The sequence below is a fragment of the Nilaparvata lugens genome, chromosome 3, assembly GCF_014356525.2.
Source record: "Nilaparvata lugens isolate BPH chromosome 3, ASM1435652v1, whole genome shotgun sequence".
Lineage (NCBI taxonomy): Eukaryota > Metazoa > Arthropoda > Insecta > Hemiptera > Delphacidae > Nilaparvata > Nilaparvata lugens.
The window spans coordinates 94,726,177-94,752,887 of NC_052506.1; the positions used below are offsets into that span (position 1 = coordinate 94,726,177).

General features: G+C 35.3%; 1 protein-coding gene across 3 annotated transcripts in view; it reads right to left on the minus strand.

Annotated features, from left to right (window-relative positions):
- LOC120350657 overlaps positions 1 to 26,711 on the minus strand; it is a 57,480-nt gene that overhangs the window by 16,673 nt on the left and 14,096 nt on the right. For all 3 annotated transcript variants that reach the window (XM_039425134.1, XM_039425133.1, XM_039425135.1), the window contains exons 5-6: positions 19,275 to 19,534; positions 8,609 to 8,915 (exon numbers count right to left, since the gene is read on the minus strand). In XM_039425134.1, the coding sequence (XP_039281068.1) occupies positions 8,609 to 8,915; positions 19,275 to 19,534 (567 nt within the window). The remainder of the gene's footprint in view (positions 1 to 8,608; positions 8,916 to 19,274; positions 19,535 to 26,711) is intronic.

The following is a 26,711-nucleotide window of genomic DNA, read 5'->3' on the forward strand; positions in this document are numbered from 1 at the left end:
AAATCAAAAAACAGGTGTCAGGCAGCATGGAAAATTATAAACACAGTTGCTGATAATAATGTTAATGCTAGAAAGAGTGTTCCTCTGCATCCAGATGTTCTAAACAATTATTTTATTCAGTCTGTTAAAGATATTCAAGACTCATTGAATAGACCAGGTAGATTGTCATTGGATCTAGAATCTGTTAAGGGACCCAGTTTGACTGCTAACTTTAATTTCTGTGAAGTGCTCCCTGAACAAGTGTCAGACATTGTCAAAGGTTTTAAATCTTCTAATAGCTGTGATATTTACGGCATGTCTGTCAACTTATTAAAGGAGGTGATAGATAGTTTTGTGAAGCCTCTTACACATTGTCTAAATAAATGCTTAGCGGAAGGAGTATTTCCAGAGGAGCTCAAGAAGTCGAGGGTGGTGCCTATTTACAAAAAGGGTGATAGAGATTGTCCAAGTAGTTATAGACCAATATCTATTGTACCTGTTCTAGCAAAAATACTTGAAACTATAGTATATAATCAACTGTCTGACCATTTTGAGCGTTTAAATATCATAGCACCTTCTCAATTTGGCTTTACAAAAAATAAATCCACTGTAGATGCTCTTCTCAAATTAACTAAGAGTTTATTGCAAGCATTTGAACAGGGAAACTATGCTCTGGCCACCTTCTGTGACATAAGTAAGGGATTCGACTGTGTTGATCATACAATTCTTTTGGAAAAGATGAGCTATTATGGAACAGGTCAGAATGCTCTCAAATTTTTAAAGTCCTACCTAATGAATCGTAGTCAACTAGTAACTGTAGGTAGCATTAGCAACAAGTCGTCGTTGTTGAAGGTTGAGTCGGGTGTGCCACAAGGCTCGATACTTGGTCCTTTCTTATTTTTGGTTGCGATCAATGACATTTCAGCTTTCGTTAAGACTGATACAATTTTGTATGCAGATGATACCACTTTCTTTAACCTGAACAGTGATCTGAACATTCTGAGCCAGGAAAGCAAACACACTATGGAAAAAGCATCTCTATGGTTCAATGCAAATAGCTTTGTTCTTAATAACAGTAAAACTGAACAACTTAATTTTAATTTAAAAAGAGGACCTCCAGTGAATAACCCAGCGAGTGTGAAATTTTTAGGGATTCATATGGACTCAAAGCTCACATGGGAGCCACATATCAAATATGTCAGCTCAAAGCTTAGCAGAGTAATTCATTTGCTCAGAAGTCTATCCGGTGTAGTACCTATGAAATATTTAAGAACGGCCTATTTTTCTTTCTTTCATAGTATAATATCTTATGGCCTCATCCTTTGGGGTAATGCTTCTCAGATCAATGATGTTCTACTCATTCAAAAGAAAGCTTTAAGAATTATAACTAACTCATCATATCTTGAGCATTGCAAACCATTGTTCATTAATCAAAAAATTCCAACTGTGATAAACTTGTATGTATATTATGTCCTCATTTATACCCATAAGAACCTATCCTGTCTGCAGTTGAGAAGTGATGTTCATTCAATTAACACTAGGTACAGAAATCGCATTGATATACAGCACCAAAGACTGACAAAATCTCTTAATAGTTTTGAGATCACAGGACAAAAACTGTTCAACAAACTGCCTTCCCATTTACATAATGTATCACAAAAGATATTTAAACAAAAGATATATAGTTGGCTATTATTAAATCCGTTTTATAAATTGATTGAATTCGATGAGTGCCTAGTAAATATATGTTAGTAAATAATTAGTAACTGTCTATAAGTGTTGGTTAGTCTGATTATCTTGTTATCTAAATTCAACTTCTCTTCATCACTCAACTGTGTGTGATACTATAGTAGTAGAAACGTCCAAATGTATTTATTGTTGTTGTTATTCTATTTGTTAATATTATAATAATATCTATTTGTTCTATTTTACAATATTAACCATCATTACATGAGCATTGTGTATATACTACTGTAGAAGTGTGTGACTTGAACTTATCGTTGTTATGTTATATATTGACGTTGTCTATGCTGTAAAGGCTTTTCGACAATAAAATTTTATTTATTTATTGATCTGTTAAATTTGAATTGTTAATTGATTTTGTACATTGAATTGCACAATTTCTCAAGGATGCGGCAATACCCGAGAGTGATCTGAGACCTACATAATCTATATATAGGCATATAGTGAGGTCCACTTTATAATGGCAGTGAAGAAAGATGGGAGAAAAACGTTGTCAAGTCTCTCCATTTTGCCACTGAGTGTACACAGCTGTTACTCAATTCATCCCATTAAATTTGATCTAATAATAATTATAAAATAATCAATTTAATGTCAAATCAATCAAGAATATATATTTTTTCATAATTTGATTCAAAAATTTGCTTCCATAACTGAGATTAGATTTTATTTTTATACAAACCTGAAATTGCGGCTATTTTAAAAAGCTGCAATACACCAATCTGAATCTCAAAACAACAGAAATTAAGTTATTTTGTAGGTATTCTATTACAATTTCTTTTTAAAATAAGAGAAAGATAGAAATCCTATTAAAAACAAGTAATTTCAATGGAAATAATTCTGAAATAACCTTTCAATATTATTTATACCGGTACGAGTAGGTCTAACCTATACGTGTAGGCTAACTGAAACATAGATGAAGTCTAGGATGGTTAGTTATCTACTATTAAAATGTCATTTCAGGTATTTTTATTTGTGTTTCTCATACGGTAATGTCTAAAAATTATTTAATTGATTCAAAAATACACTTTAAATCAATTATACGACTTGTGTACTAAAGTATTTTGATAGAATGAAGAAAAAAAATGGCGGCTGAGAATTCTTTGTCTACTTTTGTACAGTCACTGTCAAAAGTAAAAATAAAATATTCTGGAAAACAGACAACATCGCAAAGCTAGAGAGAGATAGCGCTATCTGTTTTGTTGTATGATAGAAAAGGAAAGCAACAGTATTGTCAATCCTACACTGCCATTATAACGTGGACCTCACTATAGTATATAGATGCAACATTACAAAATGAGTCAAGGATAAGTACTGTAGAGCTATTTGCTGTATTCAAATATATACATAATATAGTTGTTAAATAATACCATAGTAGATTAATAAAAACGTTTTAATATAAAATAACAAAGCAACGAGTTTCGGATGCTTACTCCATCCGAAACTGGCTGTTTTGTTTTATATTGAAACGTTTTTAAAAGGGTACTATGGTATTAGTTTACAACTAGAAAATTAAGTAGCCCAGAAGAAATACGTATTTAAAAACATAATATATAAAATATCAGTGACCTGGCTGGCTCAAGTCTGGTGTCAGAGTTTTCAGGTCGCAACTGATCAATTCCAGGGCTTCTGACAAGATCTAACGACTGCTTATTAGGCAGCCGAGACCAACGAATTTACGAGTTCATCCGAAACATGGGAGTGGCTCGATAAAAATATCTTGCCAGTTTGGGATTCGTTATCTTGCCTCTGGATTACAAAGCCAGCATCTAATCCACTCGGCTACGGCCACTCCTTACATTGTAATATATATAAATACAGTACATTGATTTACAACCAATTATAGAGGTTTTTTCAAGGGACCGAGCTTTCACTACAAATTATAGAGGTCCGAATTATCGAGGTTCTACTGTATAATAATTAAAACAGTGATGTAGGCACTTCCAGAAAATCAACCTCCTTGAGATGCTCAGTTTGGCTTTAGAAGGAGTAAGAATACCTCAGATGCACTTTTTTCCATAAATAACACTTTTATGGAGGCAATCAATCGAGATGAGAAAGCTCTAACAGTATTTATTGACCTGGCCAAAGCGTTCGATTCGATTGACAGGAGTATACTCTTCTCAAAACTGGAGATTATGGGGGTGAGGGACTTGGCTTTGGCCTGGTTCAAGAGTTACCTTGGTGACAGAAAACAAGTTGTCTCCATTGGGTCGAAACTAAGTGGAGTTAGTGATGTGGAATACGGTGTGGTGCAGGGCAGTACCCTGGGGCCGGTTTTGTTCCTTATCTATATAAATAATATTGATAAGCTTAATATTGAAGGAGAGCTGTTTCTATTCGCAGATGATACTGCAGTTATATTCAGGGGTGCAAGCTGGAATGAAACTTACCTAAAAGCCGAAATAGGAATGAAGAAGCTGAAGGCATGGTGTGATCAAAACATTCTTACCATGAATGTGGGAAAGACAAAATGTCTGCCTATCGCACTTAGAACATCAAGTGAGCCCCCTAATGACTTGATGCTGAAACTCCATTCTTGCGACGATAACTATAGCATTGACTGCAATTGCCAGACAATTGAGAGAGTAAAAAGCTACAACTATCTAGGTGTTATGATAGACAGTAATCTTAGATATGAAAATCATATAATCAATTTGCAACGTAAGCTCCGAAAAATGATCTATATATTTTACCAGCTTAGCTTCATACTAAATGAAAAAGAAATTAAGTCAGTCTATTTTGCCTATGTCCAATCGATTCTTAGTTATGGTATAATTGCATGGGGTGGAGCGGCTAAAACTACGTTAGAGCCTCTGTATATTATACAGAAGCTGATAATTAAAGCAGGCTTGAAATTAGAGAAGCAGTACCCCACAGAAGCACTTTTCAATTACTCCAGATTACTGACTCTCAGACAAATATATATAAAAAATGTACTTGTTTTTACATTCAGAAATAGGGATTGTATTGTCACAGAAGTAACGCATAATTACAATACTAGAAGCTCTGCAAATGTGGGCCTACAGGTCCCTAGAATTATTAAATCAATAAACCGCACAAACCCGTTTTATGTTTCCAACATCCTATTAAGAAAAGCCCCAAACAGAGAAATAGTTGATCCCACTGTTGGTATTCTTGCTTACAATTAAATTATTTGTAATTGGTTATACGAGACTGGTGCCTGTAACTCTGAACATCTGCTGGAGCCTTTGTACTCTTAATTTATAAAAGAGTAACTCAGACATACCGTTTAAGAAGTCCCCTAGCTTCGGAATCAGGAAAATTTTTTGCCATCTGCAAAACTATAATATAAATGACTCGCCTTTTATGTACCTACCTTGATTCTTGTTTATCTCCTCTCATTGCCGCTGTTCTTTGCTCAAAACTTTTTATTTTTTCCTTTCATTTTTGAATTTTTCATTTGACACTTTCAATTTCAAATTACTTAGTATATGACGGTACTCGTCCCACACACAAGTCTATGACTCATGTGGGACTATACCTTTATTGCTGGGTCAGAGCACTTTGATTGGGTATTGTGTAGGCTATTCATTACATGTTTATTTTTATTTATTTTTTCTAATGGAGGTTTGTATTTTTTTTATCATGTAACTTATTTAATTTACGTTTTGCAAAATAAGACCTTCAAGACTTTGTTGATTATTGGATTCTTCTGTATGTCTATCGATTTAGTCATTCAACTATAGCTATTCATGTAGTTTAGCCTAGATCAAAAAATTTGTTCTAATCATTAATCATTGTGTGCTGAATACCTCAATAAAGAATTATTGAATTGAATTGAGATCTGGATGGGAGTTCACTTTATATTAGATCATTAGACTATAAATAACATTTCGAAAGTTATGATTTGACAAGAAAACGGATCACAAGAAATACAAAAGAATCAAACGATACAACATGTAGATAAAAAGAAACAATTATTGCAGAATCCACTCAATAAATTTTAAGCATCGAGAATACTCAGTTTTTCACCTTATATATATTGAACTCTTCGTGATTCTATTTTTAACGATTTATTTTGGTACAGTACTCTTTGAATCTCGTACATCAAGTTATCATTAGTTCTAGTTCTCTTTCTGTCTTATATTTTGCTTGGCAATATTGGTCGTCTGTGTCGGCAGATTACGTCATCATAGTACGGCATTTTTTGAGGAATTGTTTTAATCCTCTTGTTGTGAAGTATTTATCATCTATGTGATTCCTAAAAATGGTATTTGATTTTTGCCACTCAAGTTTTCTTTCTTATTCATTTGTATTTTAAGTTATCGGTCATGTTTTCGTGTCCCGCTTTGCATTCCTGCTCTCTCATTGGTGGAGAAGGTCTTGAGGCGCCAATTTGTTGGTTTCTTCGTGTTCTACTCGGACAAGGCAACACACTCTGCATTGCTCAACATGGCGTCTAATGCTGTTTGGTTGGCGTCGGTGTCCAAACTTTTCCAATTAGTTTCTTAATGTTTTATTTCTATTCCATCTTTTCACCAATTCTCGGTGCTACTATTCTAGTTATGTCTCAATTTAAATTCATTTTTATCAATCCAAAAATCCTCCAAGTAATTATGCTCCGTTGAAAATAAGCTTGTTCTCATGGCACAAAGCCACGTTGTCCAGTTTTCGTTACAAGTGTTTCATTCAGTGAAAATGTGCATCATCAACCTCAAATTTGTTTTTTATACTTAAACTTCTCCAATGTGAATAATTCGTCAATAATTTCCAGTGAGTAATTTTCGTCTTATTCAGGTTTGGACTCAACTTGTGTACACTTGAACTCCTCTTGGATTCTTGTAACTGTGAACTTGTCAGTTGTCGACTCTTGTCCTCTCTACTTTTGGGAGTAATTTGAATCCTTTTCAATATTACTCATACAACTGACTAGTTATTCTCTTGGCAACCACCGTTTGCCATCACATCATCACTCGGGGAATCTGCTCCTTGCAATTCCACTGAGAGCCACCGTTCATCTCTTCTGGAGTCCAATACCTGCTAGTTAGCCTCCGCTGTGAGCGCCTCATTCTCGTTCAGTGTTCATCCCGTGAACTCTGCCAATTACTCACTTGGATTATTGCAACTTAGTAGTGCAGTTTCGTATGAACTTTCCTTTATCATCAGTTTATGTACATCTCTTCCCGTCGACGGGATACCATCACTTGGATGCTCCATTGAGGACGTCGCAGAACATCGGTCCTGGGTCGTCATCTTGGTCATCGCCACTTCATGTCCGTGGGTGTTGGGGAGTGCCTCCGACTCCTGGGGAGTGCCAACCAGTCACCGCGTCATCGCCGGTCCCGGGTTCATCGTGGATCTCTTTCGTTTCTGTGCCTTATTCTGGACAAGGCCTGGCCCCATCATACTAATACAGATGAGTATAAATGTCAACAGCATTTAATTTGTTTCATTTTTCCTTACTCAGAGGTCATTCCCTTTTTTAACGTCGCATCTTCATTCCATTATTTACAATTTGAATATAACTTTCAAGTTAGGTTATGTTTTCAGTATTAAGCTATCTCTTTATAGAATAGTTGGTTGCTTAGTGCTGTTGCAATCAATTATTTGTGTATTGTCATGTGTTCACCTATACGAGGTGATACACCTATTGATTAATATTATTTGTCTTTCAGACAATTTAGTATTTTAAAACCTGTTCCATTAGTACCCTTTGAGACTGTGCATTTTGTTGTCAGGATTTTTTTAAGGTGACTCAGTACATTATTGAAATGTCTTCTAATTCAATTTATCATATATATTCAGTTGATTATTGTAAATCAACTGATTATTTATCAGATTCTTTTTAATTGTTCTTTTGGAATTCAAGATTCAATTGCTTCTTACCTACATATGTTGCCAACTTAAATTTGTATCTTCATACAACTATTTGAATTATTAATATTGAATAACTAAATTTCTTTTTTTTTGTATTAAATTGATTGTTGTTTTATTGATTTGTATGAGTACTCATGCAGTTGCTTTTGTAATCACGACTTTGAAAACAATTATTCTACAAACTGAATATCAATTACTCAAACACAACATTGTCGTCAAAAAGACATCCCTCAATATAAATGGGCTAATTACTTGCAATTATCTTTTGTTCTCATTCAACCATTAATTGTCATTGTAGGTTAAGCCGTTGGTCCGCATTTAACCAGTCGGTCAACACTTATTTTTTAAGCTGTGGTCCGCATTCAACCAGTCGGTCCTTCTTCAACTTCTATGTGTTTTTCATTAGCCATCGGTCCATACTCAAGGAGTTGGTCCGCAAGGATTATCACATCCTTTGTGTTCAACAGATCTTCAAGTTCACATTCAATTTATTCATGTTGGAATTCTTGTGTGGTAATGAATGAAGTGTTACACATTGTAGCTCTTAACATCTTTATTTATTACATCCACTTATTTAAAGCTGAATTTACGACTCAGCTTTCTCATCAGAAAACATCAACTCTATTAATTCAAGTATGGCAGAAGAGTACCAATTTGTGTTAGCAAGTTAATAATCTAGTAGATATGACGTTGACACATTTGGATGTGTATTGTATGGTGTAATATGGGTGGTAACTTGTGATTGTTATCTTAATGAGTCGATGATCTCCACGAACTGAGACACTCCTCTAAAGCAGGCGGTAGTAACAGAGAATTGACACTCTGTATTCCCATAATTTACACTCACTCTATAACATGAATCTCATTATAATTATTATGCCTACTGGATGATAATTATGTACCATCTTGCCTATCCGTGCAAATAAAGGCATTATTATATCTTATTAATAATACATTATTTAATTGATTAAACATTCTTATTTTCTTACTTAAAATATTGTATTGTTTGCTCTATCCAATGAAAAAGATAAATGAATAGCTATCTAACCTTTAGCTGCGCCCTCGCCGCCATCACTGACAGTTGGCCGATAGCTGACGCCCACTGGCGACGCGTCACACCCAGGCAACGACACCCTGGTCATCTTTCGACTGACAGAGGCCGTTGATGACGCCGACCCGCAGCCAGACTTGGTGGCAGTCTTCACTTCGACAGCGTCCCGCATCTTGCGAAAGGGCGACGCTTCGTAGTTGTCGGCTATTGGCAGAATCAGTGCCGAAAAGTCAAACCGGCTGGTCACACTTTGACGGCGCGCCAGATCGTTGAGACGGTCGACTACAAAGATGCCGCTGCGCGACTGCAAACCAGATAGCAGATTAATCAATTTTCAATTTTTTTTCAATTTCAATTTATTTATTAAAAACACACATAACAAGACAAAACAAAATTACAAAGAATTTGAAACAAATAAAACACAATAAAATGTTACAAATATAAAAAACCATGGGCTTTGTGGTTGGGTGTGTTGGAGAAGAGAAAAAAAAGAGAGGAAGATACCTAGCCAACTATGGTTTCCCATGTAATAGGCAGGCAAAGAAGAGAAGAGAAGTAATGAGGGAAAAAGGTAAGGGAGAAATGGGGGGAAGGAAGAAAACAGAGGAATAGGTACTCAAAATAAAGGTAAGCGAGTCCACTGAAAAATGAAAAAACAATGCTGGAGCAGAAATCTCGAGTCATATATCTAAATGGAAGAAGAAATTACTGTATGTCCAGTTTTTTATATCCAGTTTAATTTTTCCGCTGATCTTATTGTCCATGAGAAAGTGATTTGGAATGAGGTTTATTATTTTAGTACCTATGTAAATTAACTGCCTCCTTATACATTCAATATTAGTGTTATAGGTTACATATTTGTTAGCAGTGGCCCTTAGATTATAATAATTAAGTGTAGAGTTTATTGTGAGAGGAAAATCGGATCTATATTTTATTAAGTACTCAATTACGGTTTTTATGTATAATTGACGTATAGTCATGACCTCAAAATCACTAAAAACCATATCCGTTGGATAGAGCCTGGGTTTGCTTAATATAGTTTTAATTATCAGTTTTTGTGCTACAAATAATTCAGCAATATGACAGTTGAAACAGCCTCCCCAAACAACTATGCCATACTGCAGAATTGACTTGACTAGAGCATGATACATCATTTTCAGGTGGTTCTTATTAAGAATTCTGTTAACTTGGTAAAATTTAAAAGATAAATATCTAATTTTTCTACATATGTATTTAATATGAACATCCCATTTAAGGTTTTCATCAATTATGATTCCCAAGTACTTAGTATTATTGACTTTTTTAATGGTGGGACAATCACAATTACCCAAGTTTAAATTGCACTGAGAATGGAGTCTCAAATCTTGATTCTCGTTGGGCTGTCCTACTCTATTTGCAGAGAAAGTTATGTAATTCGTTTTTTCAATATTTAAACTCAAGGTATTCTTATCTAACCACTTCTTGATTAAAAGCATATTATTTTCAGCTATGGTATGAACTTCATTCCATGAATTACCGTGAAAAATAGCTGCAGTATCATCTGCAAAGGATATCACAGTTGAGTTTAGAAGTCTTAAATTTAAAAAGTCATTTACATAGAGTATGAAAAGGATGGGAGAAAGTACAGTACCTTGAGGAAGACCATAAGAAGTTAAGTTAGTTACACTAGATTGATCATTTATGGTTAGGGACTGGGTTCTATTACTCAGATAGCTTTTGAACAATTTAAGCGAGACTCCTCTGAAACCATAGGACTCCAGTTTATTGAACAAAGTATTATGAGGTATTGTATCAAAAGCTTTGCGTATATCCAGGAAGACTGCAATAGTTTTCTTATTGGAGTTTATTTTATCAGATAAAGTATTGACGAATTTTATTAGAGCGTCAGATGTACTTTTACCATTTTGGAAACCGAATTGGTTCTTGTTGATTATTTTGTTAAGATTCAAGAAAGAAACAACTCTTGACTTTATTAGTTTCTCCATTATTTTAGCAAGGTTGCTGATAAGACTAATCGGTCTATAATTACAGGGATTAGTCGGGTCACCTTGTTTGAATAGAGGTTTTATTTTGGCTGACTTGAGGTGCTCAGGAAAATATCCCTCCTCAAAGCATCTATTAAAAATGAAAGAGAGAGGTTGAGATATAAAATTGGCTATTTTCTTCAGCGTAATATTACCTAGACTATCAATACCAGGACTGCAGTTGTTCTTTAGATTTTTAATAGTTGCCTCAACCTCAACTGGGCACGTTGGTCTCATAAAAAACGTGTTATCGATCTGTATTTCAGGAAATCGATCACCAGTATTATCAGGGATATTGATAGTTTGAGCTTGTAATTTACCCACATTTGTGAAATAATTGTTGAGGGATTGAGCATCAAGTTCAGTACTCTTGTCGTTGATACTGTCCTCACCTATAACTTCGTTTATGCACTTCCACAACTTCATGCTGTTGTTATTACAATTTTCAATTTTCCCTTTATAGTAGACTTCCTTTGCATGATTTATGATCTTATTCAAACCATTACGATAAACTTTATATTCATTCTTTAATATATTGTTATTAGGATCTCTTCTGAGTCTAGAATGCATTTTGTCCCGCGTGATTATTGATCTTATGATGCCTTCAGATATCCAGGGCTTCAGGGGACGAAGTCTGTTAGGTATCACTTTTACCTTCTTGCATTGATTGATGAGACTGGTCAAACGATCGACAAATTTATCCATAATAGTGTCAATGCTTCCATTCACGGTATAGATTTCTTCCCAATCTTCATTCCTTATGCGTTCCAATAGTGCATGATAGTTGGTTCTAGTTAATGTGTTTATCAATACTTTTCTATTATTCTTATTGATAGGAACCTTCACCAAGTTCAGTACAACCGCGTAGTGGTCAGTTATGGTTGTCCTAAATATAGCTCCTTTAATGGACATAGAATGGTTGCCTGAATTTTTATAAAAAATGTGGTCAATGCAAGAATTTGTTGTGGTTGTTACTCTGGTATCACCAGTTATGTAAGACTTATAGCCATTACTATTGAAAATATGCAGATAATCTTGAACAGGAACACTAGTTGAATGTGTATTTATATTCATGTCTCCCGCCACACATACATTTATTCCATTAGGAATATTACTGATTTCATTACTCAGACTATTAAGAAAATTATCAATATTTTGATTACTTGGTGATCTATAAACCCCAATCACCTTCACAATAAAATCATCAATTCTTAGGTCAGCACTAACTACATTAGCATCAGTAATATCGAGTGAAACTTCATTGAATCTTATACAATCTTTTATGTACATGCATAATCCATCACATTTATTCTGTTTAGTGAACTTATTTATTGCCGTATATCCAGGAATGTTGAAAATGAACGGCATATCTGCAGTCAACCAGGTCTCCGTTAATATTATAATGTGAATATCAGTTTTCAATTCATTGAGGCAGCAAATGAACTGATCGAAATTAGCATTCAAACTACGTATATTCATAGACATAATATTGAAACACTCAGCATCTTTATTTCTGTCCTCGAGAAAATGATAGTTCAAATAATCGTCGATTACATCTGTTTCATTTTCTGTTTCTAAAATATTCAGAACTTCTTCAGTGTCACTCATAACTTATATCATCAGGTCCACTTCTCTTTTCCTTGTTCCATTTAACAAGCCCCTCACTATCTATGAATTTAAGTTTCTTAATTAGTTTGTCCACAGCATCATCTACTAGACTGGTTGTTAAATACCTGAAAGTTTCAGTGTGTCTAGACAAGCGACAATCGCATGGGGCATGCTGTTATAGATTTCATTCTCCTTGTACTTAATTCTGATTAGAATAACATTTTTATGAGTTAGCCCTTGTGCTTCATGGATTGTGTGAAGTGCAACATCCTCTCTCCACTTTATAGTATCACCCACCATAAGTTTTTCCTCTTGGGTGAATGTCAATATCAAAGTGTCGGGTTGTATCAGATGGTATTCCCCATTTCTGTAAGTAGGCAGAATTGAGATAGCTCTTTCATTAATCGTCGTAATATTTTCATAGACAGTGGAAAGGACAAAACAAACATCGATAGGACATCTACGAGTTACCGTTTGCTTTGTAAAAGGTTCGCAGAATTCTGAAATTTTATGCCATCTTGTGGCATAATTACTTCTCTCAATATAGGGTATTTGGTTTGCGTCACCAACAACAATCATTTCTGAGGCCTTACTCAAGTTAGCAATAAACCGATGTAACCCGCATGCATAAGTAGAGCTTCATCAATAAAAACTCTATCGTATGTTTTATTCTGATTATGATTTATTATATATGAGCCAACTGTCCTGTAATCAAGCTTAAGACGATTACAATGTTTTCGACCATACCTTTCAATGACAGTTTCACGGATTGCTTTAATACCTGCCCGTGTTTGAGTGAGTACTAGATCCTTGCCAGGCTCATGATGCGAGACTATAAAGTAAGATTTACCACAGCCGGGAACACCGTCATACCACTTTATTTTAGGAAGTTTACACTCATGAAGAGTTATTCTATTTATAGTTTTTATTAATTCGCTATTCAGCATAAGTGTAGTATTACGTGTGACTAAAACATATCGTTCTTTAGTAGAGAATTTTAAAGTATCCTCTTGAAATTCTACGTAACTTCCACCCTGCTCCAAGCAATATCCCATTCGGTATTTAGAGTTTGTTTTGAATAGGAATCTTTTCAAATTATTATCATAGATGTTCATATTGTTATTCAGGACGCTTATTAGTTCATCACCTGATATTGACATGTTTCTATGCGTGATCCTAAGAAGAATATTTTTATATATTTTAGCATTTTCGTTATCAGTGTTTTGAAGTAGGGTCCGTAATTCAATCATAGAGTTTATGAATGCTTCACGTTTATTATTACCTTCAAAGAATCCTACAGGGTACTCAACTCCCGGACTATCAGATAGCTTAGGTATATTAAGAAAATTAATTTCACAATAACCTCGATAATAAAAAATAAACTTCAAATCTCTAGCTCCTATGACAGTACTCAAGAGTTCAGTGGCAGGAATATCAAAATAAGTTTCACCAAGATTGTTAAAAGAATCAATTCCTATAATCAAAGGGTAATTGAATTTACTCCAATCATTTATTCTATTCAAAAGATCAATAAGTACCCCATTTTCACCATCATTTAATATGAAAATAGGAATGTTTTTATCAGAAAACAAAACTCTTATACAATTAGAATCTCGTAACACATTCAGGTGATTCCATTCTTCAAGAGAGAAATATTTTTTATTTCTAAGCAGAGAGAGTCCTTTGGATGTTTTAATACTATTTCCTATTTTTGTAAAAGATATCATAACATCAACCCTCTCACCAAAATTATAAACCAGACTTATCTTACTTTTATCAGTATTAGTTGTTACGTAGAAACTATCAATTTTGTTAAGGATGGAATTTAAAGTAATCATTTTGTGTTGGGTTGATTGCTTGATTTTACTATCACTATTATTTTTATTTATCCTCAGTATATTGAATATTTTTCTTTCAGATTCCATAATCAGTTCTATCAATTATTTGTTGTAACGCTTTTTGATAGGAAGGGCACTCTCTGTCACCTACTTTGTGATCGAAAGCTTTTTTATCATTGCGGCAATTTAAACATGAGGGCTTTTTGTCTCTATTAGGGCACTCTTTAACATCATGTCCTGTAGTGGAACAGTGAGCACAGGTGTTTTGTGCTTGAGTGCAATGCTTACTGATATGTCCAATTTTTTGGCACTTGAAGCAACGAGAGACGGCAACATAGTCTCCAACTCGGCACACCCTCCAATCAATACCAATCCGCGATTTGTTAATAAATTCTTTTCTTAATTCACCAGTGCACTCCACTACCCAGTGCACGGTGTTTTTGTTTTTCGGTCCTATTTTAAAAATCGGCCTAAAGTTTTTCAAGAAATTTTCCCTACTCAGTGACGATGACTCGAGATTTCTCTCATACACATCGTTTGCCAATTCAGCAGCAGTTATATCTGCAGCGACGTGATACAGAATTATTCTTGGCAATTTGGATTGTGGCTCGCTTACCTTTATGTTTGGATGTTGCAGGACCTTATCACCCAAAACATTTTCCTTATTGGCCCTTGGGTGAAGCACCAACAGCACACCCCCACCACGGACATCAACAGCTTTTTTAATGTTCAAATTTTGTTCACGGGTGATGTTCTTCTTTATTGTTTCTCGAATTTTTCCGCTTTGTTCCTTTTCCGTTCCATTTATTTTTGCTGGCTTCAGGATGATCACATTCTCCTTGGGCGACAGCTTCTTGGTCCGGGGCGGAGACTCCCTGGCTGCAGCAGTGGAGGCGGCACTCGATAATGTAGAAGGTGCGGTCCTCTTCTTTGGCAGTTGCACGGCCTCAGCAAATGAGATCGGCTTGTTGTGGCTTTTTGCAACTTCACTTGCTAGTTTATTCACACTCTGCTCCAGAGTGTGAATTTTTCCAAACATTTCCGCGTTGTTATCTTGTATATGTTGCTTAACGTCTATTCTTTCGATACTTATGTTAAGTTCATTGCACACATTTAAAAACGAATCATAGTCCTCTCTGGATACTTTCTTTTTCAAGATAATTTCACTCCCCCATTTCAGAAATTTCTCTTGTATATTTTAAGAGAACGTACCTCGAAACGTATTCCGCTATCGTTTTTACTTTTCGGTGGCAATTCGGGAGGCATATTCATTTCATCCTTTTCCTCCTCTTCCTCGTATTCTAGCTGCGCGGATGGTGGTAGTTTTGTTGGCGTATTTATTGGCGAATGGATCATCTTAAGGCTGATAGATCCAAAACACCATAATTTATTGATAGTTTGATAATTGTTTTTTTAAAGAAACAGAACCTAATTTTTAAAGAGAGCAATGTTCAAACGAAAAATTTGGTGACACACTTTTCACTCAGAAAAAAAACGTTGAGTAGTTTTCACTTTGAAACGGCATATAAGCGAGGCATGGTTTGCGGGGTAATATTTCTACTTTTTCAAAAACATACGCTCCAGAGTACCTAGATCCCTAGATGGAGGAAGCTCCCTACAGAGGTTCCTTGAAGGAAGCTCTTTACACACAGAGTTACTTCATGTTGAAATATGGTACGATGTTGTACAGATACAATAGATCAGTTGGCAGTCTATTTGTTGGCTAGCAAGCGCATATTATGCAATACTGTTTAGCTTTTCTGTGTATCTTTTCGGATGCAACACGTTGCTTTTGAGAAGATACAAAAAAGCATCTGTTGCTTAAGCCTATGTTTCTCTGAACCACGCAGCGTCACTACGTGATGCGGGAAGCGCGATGACGTAATCACGCAAAAGCCTGCTGCAGCTATTGCTACGGATGTGTTTTCTCTGACTTCACGCGCGCAATTCTCTGTGATTCCCGCCAATTCAGCAATGCGTGATCCCTCTGCGTCGCGCACTCAAGTCTGGGATCACAGACTTTTGCGTGGCACGCAGTAGTTATTTGCCAGTAGTCGCCATTCCACCTCCTTCATTCCACCATCTTCTAGTGATAAGACGTGTTGTTAACAGAGGCGTATCCAGAAAAAAATCAAGAGGGGGATCATAACATTGACGTAGGAAGAACCTCAACTTTTGTGGGTCACCGGGGGGCGTGGGGGTATTGAATATCCCGCACCAGAGGTGGGTCTGGGGGCTCTCCCCCGGAAAATTTTGATAATATAACTTCAAATTAGTGCGATTTTACGCGATTTCCACTGAAAAATAACATTTAAAGGTTTTTTTGTACAAGTTTGCTAATTATTATTACGATTTCCCTTTGAAAATGTAATAGGCCTATGATTTTTTTATTGAATAACAAATAGAATGGAATGAAATTTGACTAGTAATTCAATTGTTTAAAAAAATAATAATTTTTTAGTAACCTGAATAGGCCCACTCATTTTAGATAGCAAACTATAATCTCGGCTCAAATTTTCATAGAAACTTCAACACCATAGTATTAGGCTTAGTTTCAACTTGATTGATTCACTATTATTTCAATTTTTCATATTTTTTTCAAATTTCACAATACATCCCCATATCCCCCCTGGATACGACACTGGTTATTATAAAATGCAGCTGTAACTACGGAATCCAATGTTGCATTGAATGCAAATGAATCCAAGAGCACTGTTGATACACCAACCCAAACAGTCAAATCAGCCATTAGCCGTTTTCACACCGATATCTCGCCGACACAACAAGACAGGACAGAATTAGTCTGATGGACAGTATTAGTATTAGAGGGAGCTGTGGTTCATAACTGCGCGAGGTTTACTATTCACAGAATAGTTCATCATAAAACAAAATGTGTTGAAAGCCTTAAATATTCCCTAAACTTGGTTTCATTATCCAACGGATACCTGGAAATCAAAATTGTAAGAAACCCTTCTTCCTCTCTGTAAATAAAAAGTTCAAAGGGTTTTCATTTAAAAAATTCATTAGATTTTCTTCATTATCCTCTTCGTCCAGCATTAAAGCTACAGCAACGTGTAAGACATCTATGTTGTCTATGACTGAAAATATAATCGCGAGCTGCGAGGATGGTGCCAGAGAAAACACCCGCTTTTTTAACACAAACGCGTGGTTTCCGCGTATCACTGGTGACGGATCACGCAACAACGCTGCGTGGTTCAGAGAAACCTAAGCTTTATGAGAAGATACACTTTCTAAAATGTTGCATGTTTTTGAACGGGTAGTATTATAGTCTAGTGACCCTCCGCCGATAGGCGAAGCTACAGGACCCGGACTGCAATTCATATTTATAATCATTCACTTGCCATGAAGAAGAAAACAGTTATTTTCCCAGATTTCTATGGTTGGTCCAGGACCTCTATGTATACTGGTAGTGTATGATTCAAGTCATCCCAGTATGTGATATAATATTAAATGTTAATTCTTGTTAATAAGGATCAATTATACAGAGTGTTCTGGAAAAAGGTGCCCATAAGTCAGGGCATGATTCCTCTCAACAAAAGAAGAAAAAAGTACTAATTAACATAGGTCCGAAAATGCTTACTTACCAAGATATACAGAGTGAAAGATTTCGTCTGAATTTCAGTTCCCCTGCCGAAACGAAGCCCTACAGGTATTTGTTTGATCTTAATTATAATTTACAATTTTGCGTACTTTATGTAAAATGAACTTAAAAATTGAATAAAACCGTTTCCAGAGCTGTAGATACAGTAATTTTTGAAATATTTGACGAAATACGCGAAACTTGGTCACGAAAAACAAGTTCTTATAAAATTTGAATCAGATTTACTATGTTAAATGTACAATGAACACACAATATTTTCTACAGAACTGGTAGAAAATTTAATTTCGAAGAGAAAGATGTAGAATAAGTCTATAATAGACAAACGCAACCTTGAAAAAATAATCCTTAATTACATACAAAACGCATTAAAAATAGACAAAATCTGTTAAGCTCTCTATTTTTCATGCGTTTTGTATGTAATTATCATTTTTTTAAGGTTGAGTTTGTCTATTATAGACTTATTCTAAATCTTCTCTTCAAAATTGAATTTTCTTCAAGTTCTGTACAAGAATATTTTGTGTTTATTGTACATTTAATAGTAAATCTACTTCAAAGCTTAAAGGAACTTGTTTTTCAGGACCAAGTTTCACGTGCTTCGTCACATATTTCAAAAACTACTGTAGCTAAAGGTCTGGAAACAGTTTTATTCAATTCGCTAAATTAGGTACGCTAAATTGTACATCTTAATTAACAGCCATCAAATACCCGTAGGGCTTCGTTTCAGCAGGTGCACAGAAATTCAGACGAAATCTTCCACCCTGTATAACTTGGTAGCCAAGCATTTTCGGACCTATGTTAATGAGAACTTTTTTTCTTCTTTTGATGTGAGGAATCACGCCCTGACTTATGGGCACCTTTTTTCAGAACACTGTATATGAAACAAATACAGATAGGAAAAAAAATATATGGGCACCTTTTTTTAGAAAGAGGTCTCCCCCCTCTTTTAGGATTCTTCCCAAAATGAATAATTTTAAATAAATTAATTAAAACCTTCATAATTCTCCCCTTCAGGTCCATCTGTAGATTTAACCACTCTGTATATGAAACAAATATAGATAAGAAAAAAAAAAAATATATATATATATATATATTATTCTATAATAGCTTTTCATAATTGAGATGAACTATTCCCATAGTTCATTATACTATGTAGTTTTATGTTAAGGAAATATTGTTTTCTGACGAGGCCTGAAATGTATTTCAAATTTCAATAAAAATATTTCATCTATTCCTAGCTTATGAAGGTGGAAAATTGGGGAAGGATAGAGCTTTCTGCTTTGTCAAATGACAAACAAGGATAGCAATCTTAAGTACTTGAATCTCAGTTATCTGATCTTGCATATGATTTGTGTATCATGGATTGTATACATAATGAATACAGAATAAATATATACATTTAACGTATCATTTTATGAAGATGTGTTTCTATGTATCATTGATTGTATACATATGAATACAGAATGCAAACATAATCATATCAGTCATTTTATGATGTGTTTTTATCATTGTTGAATAAACGAATGAAGATTGAAAGAGTGTGGAAATATGAATATAGAAGAGTGAGAACCCACCAACGCCTGCTGTGATGGAATTCTGAGCATGGCGTGTTCGTAGTGCGCATGCGTGACACAATTGGCGCACAGATTGTAGCTGGGACATGTGACACACTTGTAGAGCAGGCGACCGTCGAGCGAGCACTGGCACAAGTGACAGACGAGGCCTGCCAGCGAGCCCGGGCTGAACAAGGTCGAGGTTGGCCGAGGTTGGCCGAGGTTTGGCGAGGCATCAGCAATCGCTGCCCCCTCTTTCTCGCTGCTGCTGCTCGAGTCGGCTGCAAATAATAAATAAATCATTTATGATATAACTAGTGATCCCCTGGGTTGGAGAACTCGCTCTATAACTGTTGATTTCAATCTTTCAAACCCGCAACTTTTGATTAAACAGAGGTAATGAAAATTATGAAAACAGCTAAATGTTTCTCATATAAAATACATTTGACAGTATAGTCCGGGCGCAAATGTCATGAATAAGGCACTCCGTGGTCATTTTTGAGTAACAGCCGTGGAAGATGTCTCAATTTCTTAGTTAGGTCTAGCCTATTATGCTAGACCTAACTAAGAAATTGAGACATCTTCCACGGCTGTTACTCAAAAATGACCACGGAGTGCCTTATTCATGACATTTGCGCCCGGACTATACTGTCAAATGTATTTTATATGAGAAACATTTAGCTGTTTTCATAATTTTCATTACCTCTGTTTAATCAAAAGTTGCGGGTTTGAAAGATTGAAATCAACAGTTATAGAGCGAGTTCTCCAACCCAGGGGATCACTAGTTATATCATAAATGATTTATTTATTATTTGCAGCCGACTCGAGCAGCAGCAGCGAGAAAGAGGGGGCAGCGATTGCTGATGCCTCGCCAAACCTCGGCCAACCTCGGCCAACCTCGACCTTGTTCAGCCCGGGCTCGCTGGCAGGCCTCGTCTGTCACTTGTGCCAGTGCTCGCTCGACGGTCGCCTGCTCTACAAGTGTGTCACATGTCCCAGCTACAATCTGTGCGCCAATTGTGTCACGCATGCGCACTACGAACACGCCATGCTCAGAATTCCATCACAGCAGGCGTTGGTGGGTTCTCACTCTTCTATATTCATATTTCCACACTCTTTCAATCTTCATTCGTTTATTCAACAATGATAAAAACACATCATAAAATGACTGATATGATTATGTTTGCATTCTGTATTCATATGTATACAATCAATGATACATAGAAACACATCTTCATAAAATGATACGTTAAATGTATATATTTATTCTGTATTCATTATGTATACAATCCATGATACACAAATCATATGCAAGATCAGATAACTGAGATTCAAGTACTTAAGATTGCTATCCTTGTTTGTCATTTGACAAAGCAGAAAGCTCTATCCTTCCCCAACTTTCCACCTTCATAAGCTAGGAATAGATGAAATATTTTTATTGAAATTTGAAATACATTTCAGGCCTCGTCAGAAAACAATATTTCCTTAATAACATAAACTACATAGTATAATGAACTATGGGAATAGTTCATCTCAATTATGAAAAGCTATTATAGAATAATATATATATATATATATATTTTTTTTTTTTCTTATCTATATTTGTTTCATATACAGAGTGGTTAAATCTACAGATGGACCTGAAGGGGAGAATTATGAAGGTTTTAATTAATTTATTTAAAATTATTCATTTGGGAAGAATCCTAAAAGAGGGGGAGACCTCTTTCTAAAAAAGGTGCCCATATATTTTTTTTCCTATCTGTATTTGTTTCATATACAGTGTTCTGAAAAAAAGGTGCCCATAAGTCAGGGCGTGATTCCTCACATCAAAAGAAGAAAAAAAGTTCTCATTAACATAGGTCCGAAAATGCTTGGCTACCAAGTTATACAGGGTGGAAGATTTCGTCTGAATTTCTGTGCACCTGCTGAAACGAAGCCCTACGGGTATTTGATGGCTGTTAATTAAGATGTACAATTTAGCGTACCTAATTTAGCGAATTGAATAAAACTGTTTCCAGACCTTTAGCTACAGTAGTTTTTGAAATATGTGACGAAACACGCGAAACTTGGTCCTGAAAAACAAGTTCCTTTAAGCTTTGAAGTAGATTTACTATTAAATGTACAATAAACACAAAATATTCTTGTACAGAACTTGAAGAAAATTCAATTTTGAAGAGAAGATTTAGAATAAGTCTATTATAGACAAACGAGTTTGTCTATAATAGACTTATTCTAAATCTTCTCTTCAAAATTGAATTTTCTTCAAGTTCTGTACAAGAATATTTTGTGTTTATTGTACATTTAATAGTAAATCTACTTCAAAGCTTAAAGGAACTTGTTTTTGAAGACCGCAGTGGCAGGGATTCCAGAAATTCTCAGAAGAGAGAATGAAAAAAAAAGCATAAACCAGAAAGGCAAAACAGTCAAATCGGTTATATCAATGATAAAATAAATACCAATCAATTGTCTGGAAACCTTGAAGTCGTGTTGGTCACCAAGCATAACGAGATTGGAGTAGTTCTTCTGAAGCTTCCCAACCAATCTGGTACAGCCACCTGTCCACCCTCTTCCTAAACACTACCAAACTAAATGCCTCTGCTTCCCTAATCACCCCTGGCACATTTCTGTACAAGACATGGGCCAGGTATGAAGGATTTGTCAATTCAGAGCCGTGAGTCAGCTGAGGTATCTCAAAGCTGTAATTGGATCTGTGGCGAGTTGAGTAGCTATGGTTAACTGTTTCTCCCAGAAGTTCAGTTTTGTATTTTTTTATGTGGATCAACAAGGATTTAATAAAAAGTTGTCTAACATTCAGTACGGGAAATTCGATAAACAATTGTCTTGTTGGGAATCTAAAGTCTCTCTTTAAAATTGTTTTTATAATTGATCTTTGGGTGACTGCGAGAGGCTCAATGACTGAGGAGGAAGCCCCTCCCCAAGCTAGAATTCCATATAGTATTATAGATTGGACATAGGCAAAGTAAACTACTTTGCACTTATCCACACTCAGAACATTACTAAGCTCTGAAAATGCGTGAAGCAGCTTTCTGAGCCTATTCTTAGCACACTGGACATGTTGTACCCAACTCATCTTGGAATCCAAGACAACGCCCAGGTATTTGTAATGATCAACGCGCTCAATCATACTACAATTACATCCAGCAGACCTGGGATTATTACAAGAATGCATCGTTAGTATTAGAGAGCCTGGATCAGCTTGATTTCTTGTAACTATTGGCATAAACTTCGTTTTTTCCACATTTACTGTAAGGCTATTGTGATCAAACCAGTTCTTTATTTTTGACAAATCAATTGAAGCACTCATGTAGGCCTCCTCCCAAGTGCTCCCAGTAGACACTAGTGCTGTGTCATCAGCAAACAGATACAACTCACCTTCAACTACTAATTTTGACAGATTGTTGATATAGATTAGGAATAGCAGTGGCCCAAGGGTGCTTCCCTGGACTACCCCATACTCAACATTCTCTTTATCACTATTTTCACCATTTATGCAAACTGATTGCTGTCGATTGTGAAAGTAACTCTTAAACCATCGGAGAGAGATATTTTTTATCCCCAATGATTCAAGTTTTTTATTAAAATTCTCCTGTCAACTGTATCAAAGGCTTTTGCCAAGTCCAAAAAGGTTATCAGTACTTTTCTTCTTGATTTAATACTACTTGAGATAGCCCTAGACATATTGAAAAGAGTATCAGATGTATTTTTGGACTTTTGAAAACCATACTGTGAGTTGGAGATGAGATTGTACTCGTTTAAATACTTAGTCAGTTGTATTTTTATACACTTTCGATTATTTTAGATAATGTTGCCAACAAAGAAATAGGTCTGTAATTGAACGATTCTCTTATCATCCACCTTCTAGTGCCTTATGATCGGCATCCCAACGTGACAGCCGTTATTTATAGTAATTATTATAGTAGAAATGTAACTATTTCGTTTCACTAATTTAACATGTTAAAGCAGGAGAGGAAGAAAAGCGTTACTACTATTTTTATGTTTTTCTTTTAGATGACAATAACCCATAGATGAAAAGAAAATTATGTTGAACAAAAAAGAGTGAAGGCTTGAATAGGTCAGCGGTCTGATAAAATAAAGCCCAAGCACAGATTGCAAACTTGACTCTGAAGCAATTTCAATGCATCTTGCATTGCACAACAGAGACTAAGTTCGACTATGTTAATTAGTTTTAAATATCAAAATTTAAAATTTTTAGTTTAGGCATTAGTTTTGAAGTGTAAATTGGACTTTTTGAAGTGAAAAGTGGAATCTAACCTCCTTTTTGGAGACTTTATTTGTAAAAAAAATTTGGGAGAAGACAGTTTTGGGCTATGCCTGTTGTCTTTTCCCAATCATATTTTAATTATGATTGTGATTGTGAATAAAATAATTAAAATAAAATGTTTACCTATTCATAACAACGTAAACAATCATAATTTCAGCTATGACCTATGTTAAGATAAACAAATTTACGATGATGCATAAGTTTAAGACAAGTTTGGTATTATATATGTGTGGCATAGAAAAAAAAAATATGTATAGCCTATCAGAAACTAATGGCATTACGATATTATTCATGGTTATTAATTCATCCATTTGTGGAATTTGAACCTACAATATTGGTGAAACACAGTAAGCTTAGTAATCTTAATTGAGCTGTGGTAGCACCAGTGAGGATAGAAAGAGAGAGCTACTCTCTGGATAGCACCAGTAAGTGCTTACATTGCTATTCATTCATTCACACAATGATATGATATTTACATCCTAACTAAGCGTTTTATAATCAAGTCACCAACTATATAACAGCAGTGTGAGAGCGTTCAACTGCAGGCCACATACGAATACATATACATACATATATATATATACATACATATACATACATATATATATACACATACATACCTGCATAAGCTGCATATGCTGCATATGCTGTATTTGTATTATTGAAGCTAAATTGCCTACTGGGCTCAGAATTACTTTGAGTAATTCTACTGTAGGAACGTGGGAAACTATTCATGAGAGATTGATATAAATATTGTATCTGTCTGCCATAGATAGTTGGCGCTACACTTCTTGATGATAGTATAAAGAGGAATATCGACAATAATGCAATTACTATGACCTAGAATTGTGTGAATATTGCAAACATTGGAAAATTGAAGGTCCCTTATAAGATCATAATATCGTATATTTTAGTAAATTCAAGTTCGGAAAAACAAACCACGTCTGGTTCCGTATCTTCTCCAATCTACGATTCTCAGATTGCCGCTATTTAGTAGTCGCAACAACTAAGTAGAAACAACTCTCTTCATTCAAAAGTAGCTTTTCTATATTAATGTACTTATAGTGTAGCCTAATAACTGGGTGATTCACTTCTATTTTGTTATAAAAAATGTCATAGAGTTGAAGATATTAAGATGATTATAGATATTAGAATATATATATATTATATATATATATATATATTATATATATATATATATATATATATATATACATACATACATATACATATACATACATACATATACATATACATACATATATATAATAATTAGACTATCAGATAAAACCTAGATATTTGAGTTCATAACTTGAAGGATGAAAAAAAAACAAATAGAGTTCTTATCCTAGGTGAGAGTTTAACATAATCCAAAGTCCAGTCACAGTTTAATTGTATAGAAATTATAATTGTTGTACTCATCCTCAGCCCGAGGCGTCGACGCTGACGTTGACCGACGCATCTGTCGTGAAGTTCTCCATCTGCTGAATAGTTTTGATCAGCGTGATTGGTGCTCCAGACTCTGCAGACTTCTTGACGTATATTCTGCAATCCCTTGTCCATGCAGCTGCAAGTTTTTTCTCGCGGACGAGACGTTTCGCGTTTCCCAGGATGAATTTGTTGGTTGGGGAAAGATGCTCGTTGACGTACACAGAGGTTGGGGGCCAGTTGATGGATAGCGAAGCAGCTGTCAGTTTCTTGCGATTGGCCCGTGCAGCTCCTATCCACGAAGACTTGTAGTCTCTAGATATGAACTTGACAATTATAGGTGGATTGGGACGTTCGTTAGTCACGCCTAAGCGGTGCACGGTTGAAATAAAGTTTATGTTGTAGTTGACATCAATAACGGCAGCGATTCTGTCCAACAAACCATATAAATCTTCACCTCGGTTGTACGGAACACCTGTAATTTCTATGTTGTCTTTTCTGCTAAACTGTTCCATATCTTTGATTTTGTCATCAAGAAGATGAACAGTCTTTTTCAGCTTGTCATTTTCTTCCCTAATTTTCAAAAACTCCGACTTATGTGATTCATTATCAGATGCAAGCAGTGCGAGAGTGTCCTGCATTTTGTTGATAGCGCTATTGACACCTACTAGTTCATTCTTAATGTCAGTTACATTAGTGGCCACTCCACCTATCTGCTTTTCCATGTTTGTCCGCATACTGGCTATGGACGCAAGGATTGCGTCTTTAGATTGTGATAACGGCGAATCACTGTGGCTGGAATCAGACGAGTCTTCACCCAAACAAGAGTTGCATTTCCACGTATCCTTATCGAGTTTCGTGAAGTCAACTTTAACACATTTTATATGGAAAGTTGATTTACAGGTTGAGCACGTAAGCCTATCTTTTTGATGTTTGATTTTGTTTGCACACTTGGAACAAGACCCCATCGTAGAAGTTGTTTGTATATTCTGATAGACACTGACCACACTATACACGCTTAATAGTAATAAAAAGTAGATCACGATTCAACTTTTAGTATAAACACTCGTTATATGAGTACATGATAACGTATTACAACGACCGGCACGCCAGGCTGGAGACCTAGGCTAGAGCGAACCGATAACGATGTTCACTCATCGGCGTCTCGACTAGAACTGATGATTTTTCAATTATATCGAATATTTTCGTTGTTTCCATCATAAATATTCTTATTCGTCTTGTTGTAACGAAGAGATTGAGACCATTTGCAAGTCAAGTCTCTATCATAAAGTAGTCATGAAAAAATCGATTTTATAGTTCTAGCTTGTTACCTAATGCGTATGGAAAAACGCACCAGAAATCATGCAGGGTATTATTTGGAGGGCGCTGGAGAACTTATTTTTTGACGTACAGCGCATGAAGATATATCGTTCCAAAGTTGAAAAAACGCTCTGAATCTCATAGATTTAAAATTTCTCTGTATCATTTGCACAAAAAAAAGCTATAATGGAATGAAATTTGAAAAAAATAGAAATAACGTTATTTGGGGCTTATGAAGGTTATAACTAAAAAAATATGCATGCGGTTTAGATGAAAATTTTATAGAACAAAAATTGTAGAGGAAGATTTTAAAAATATTTTAGTCTGAAAAAACTGTTCAATATCTTGAACGGTTATTGAAATACAAGCGATATAGCAAAACCCTGAAAATTTTGGCGGCCATCTTG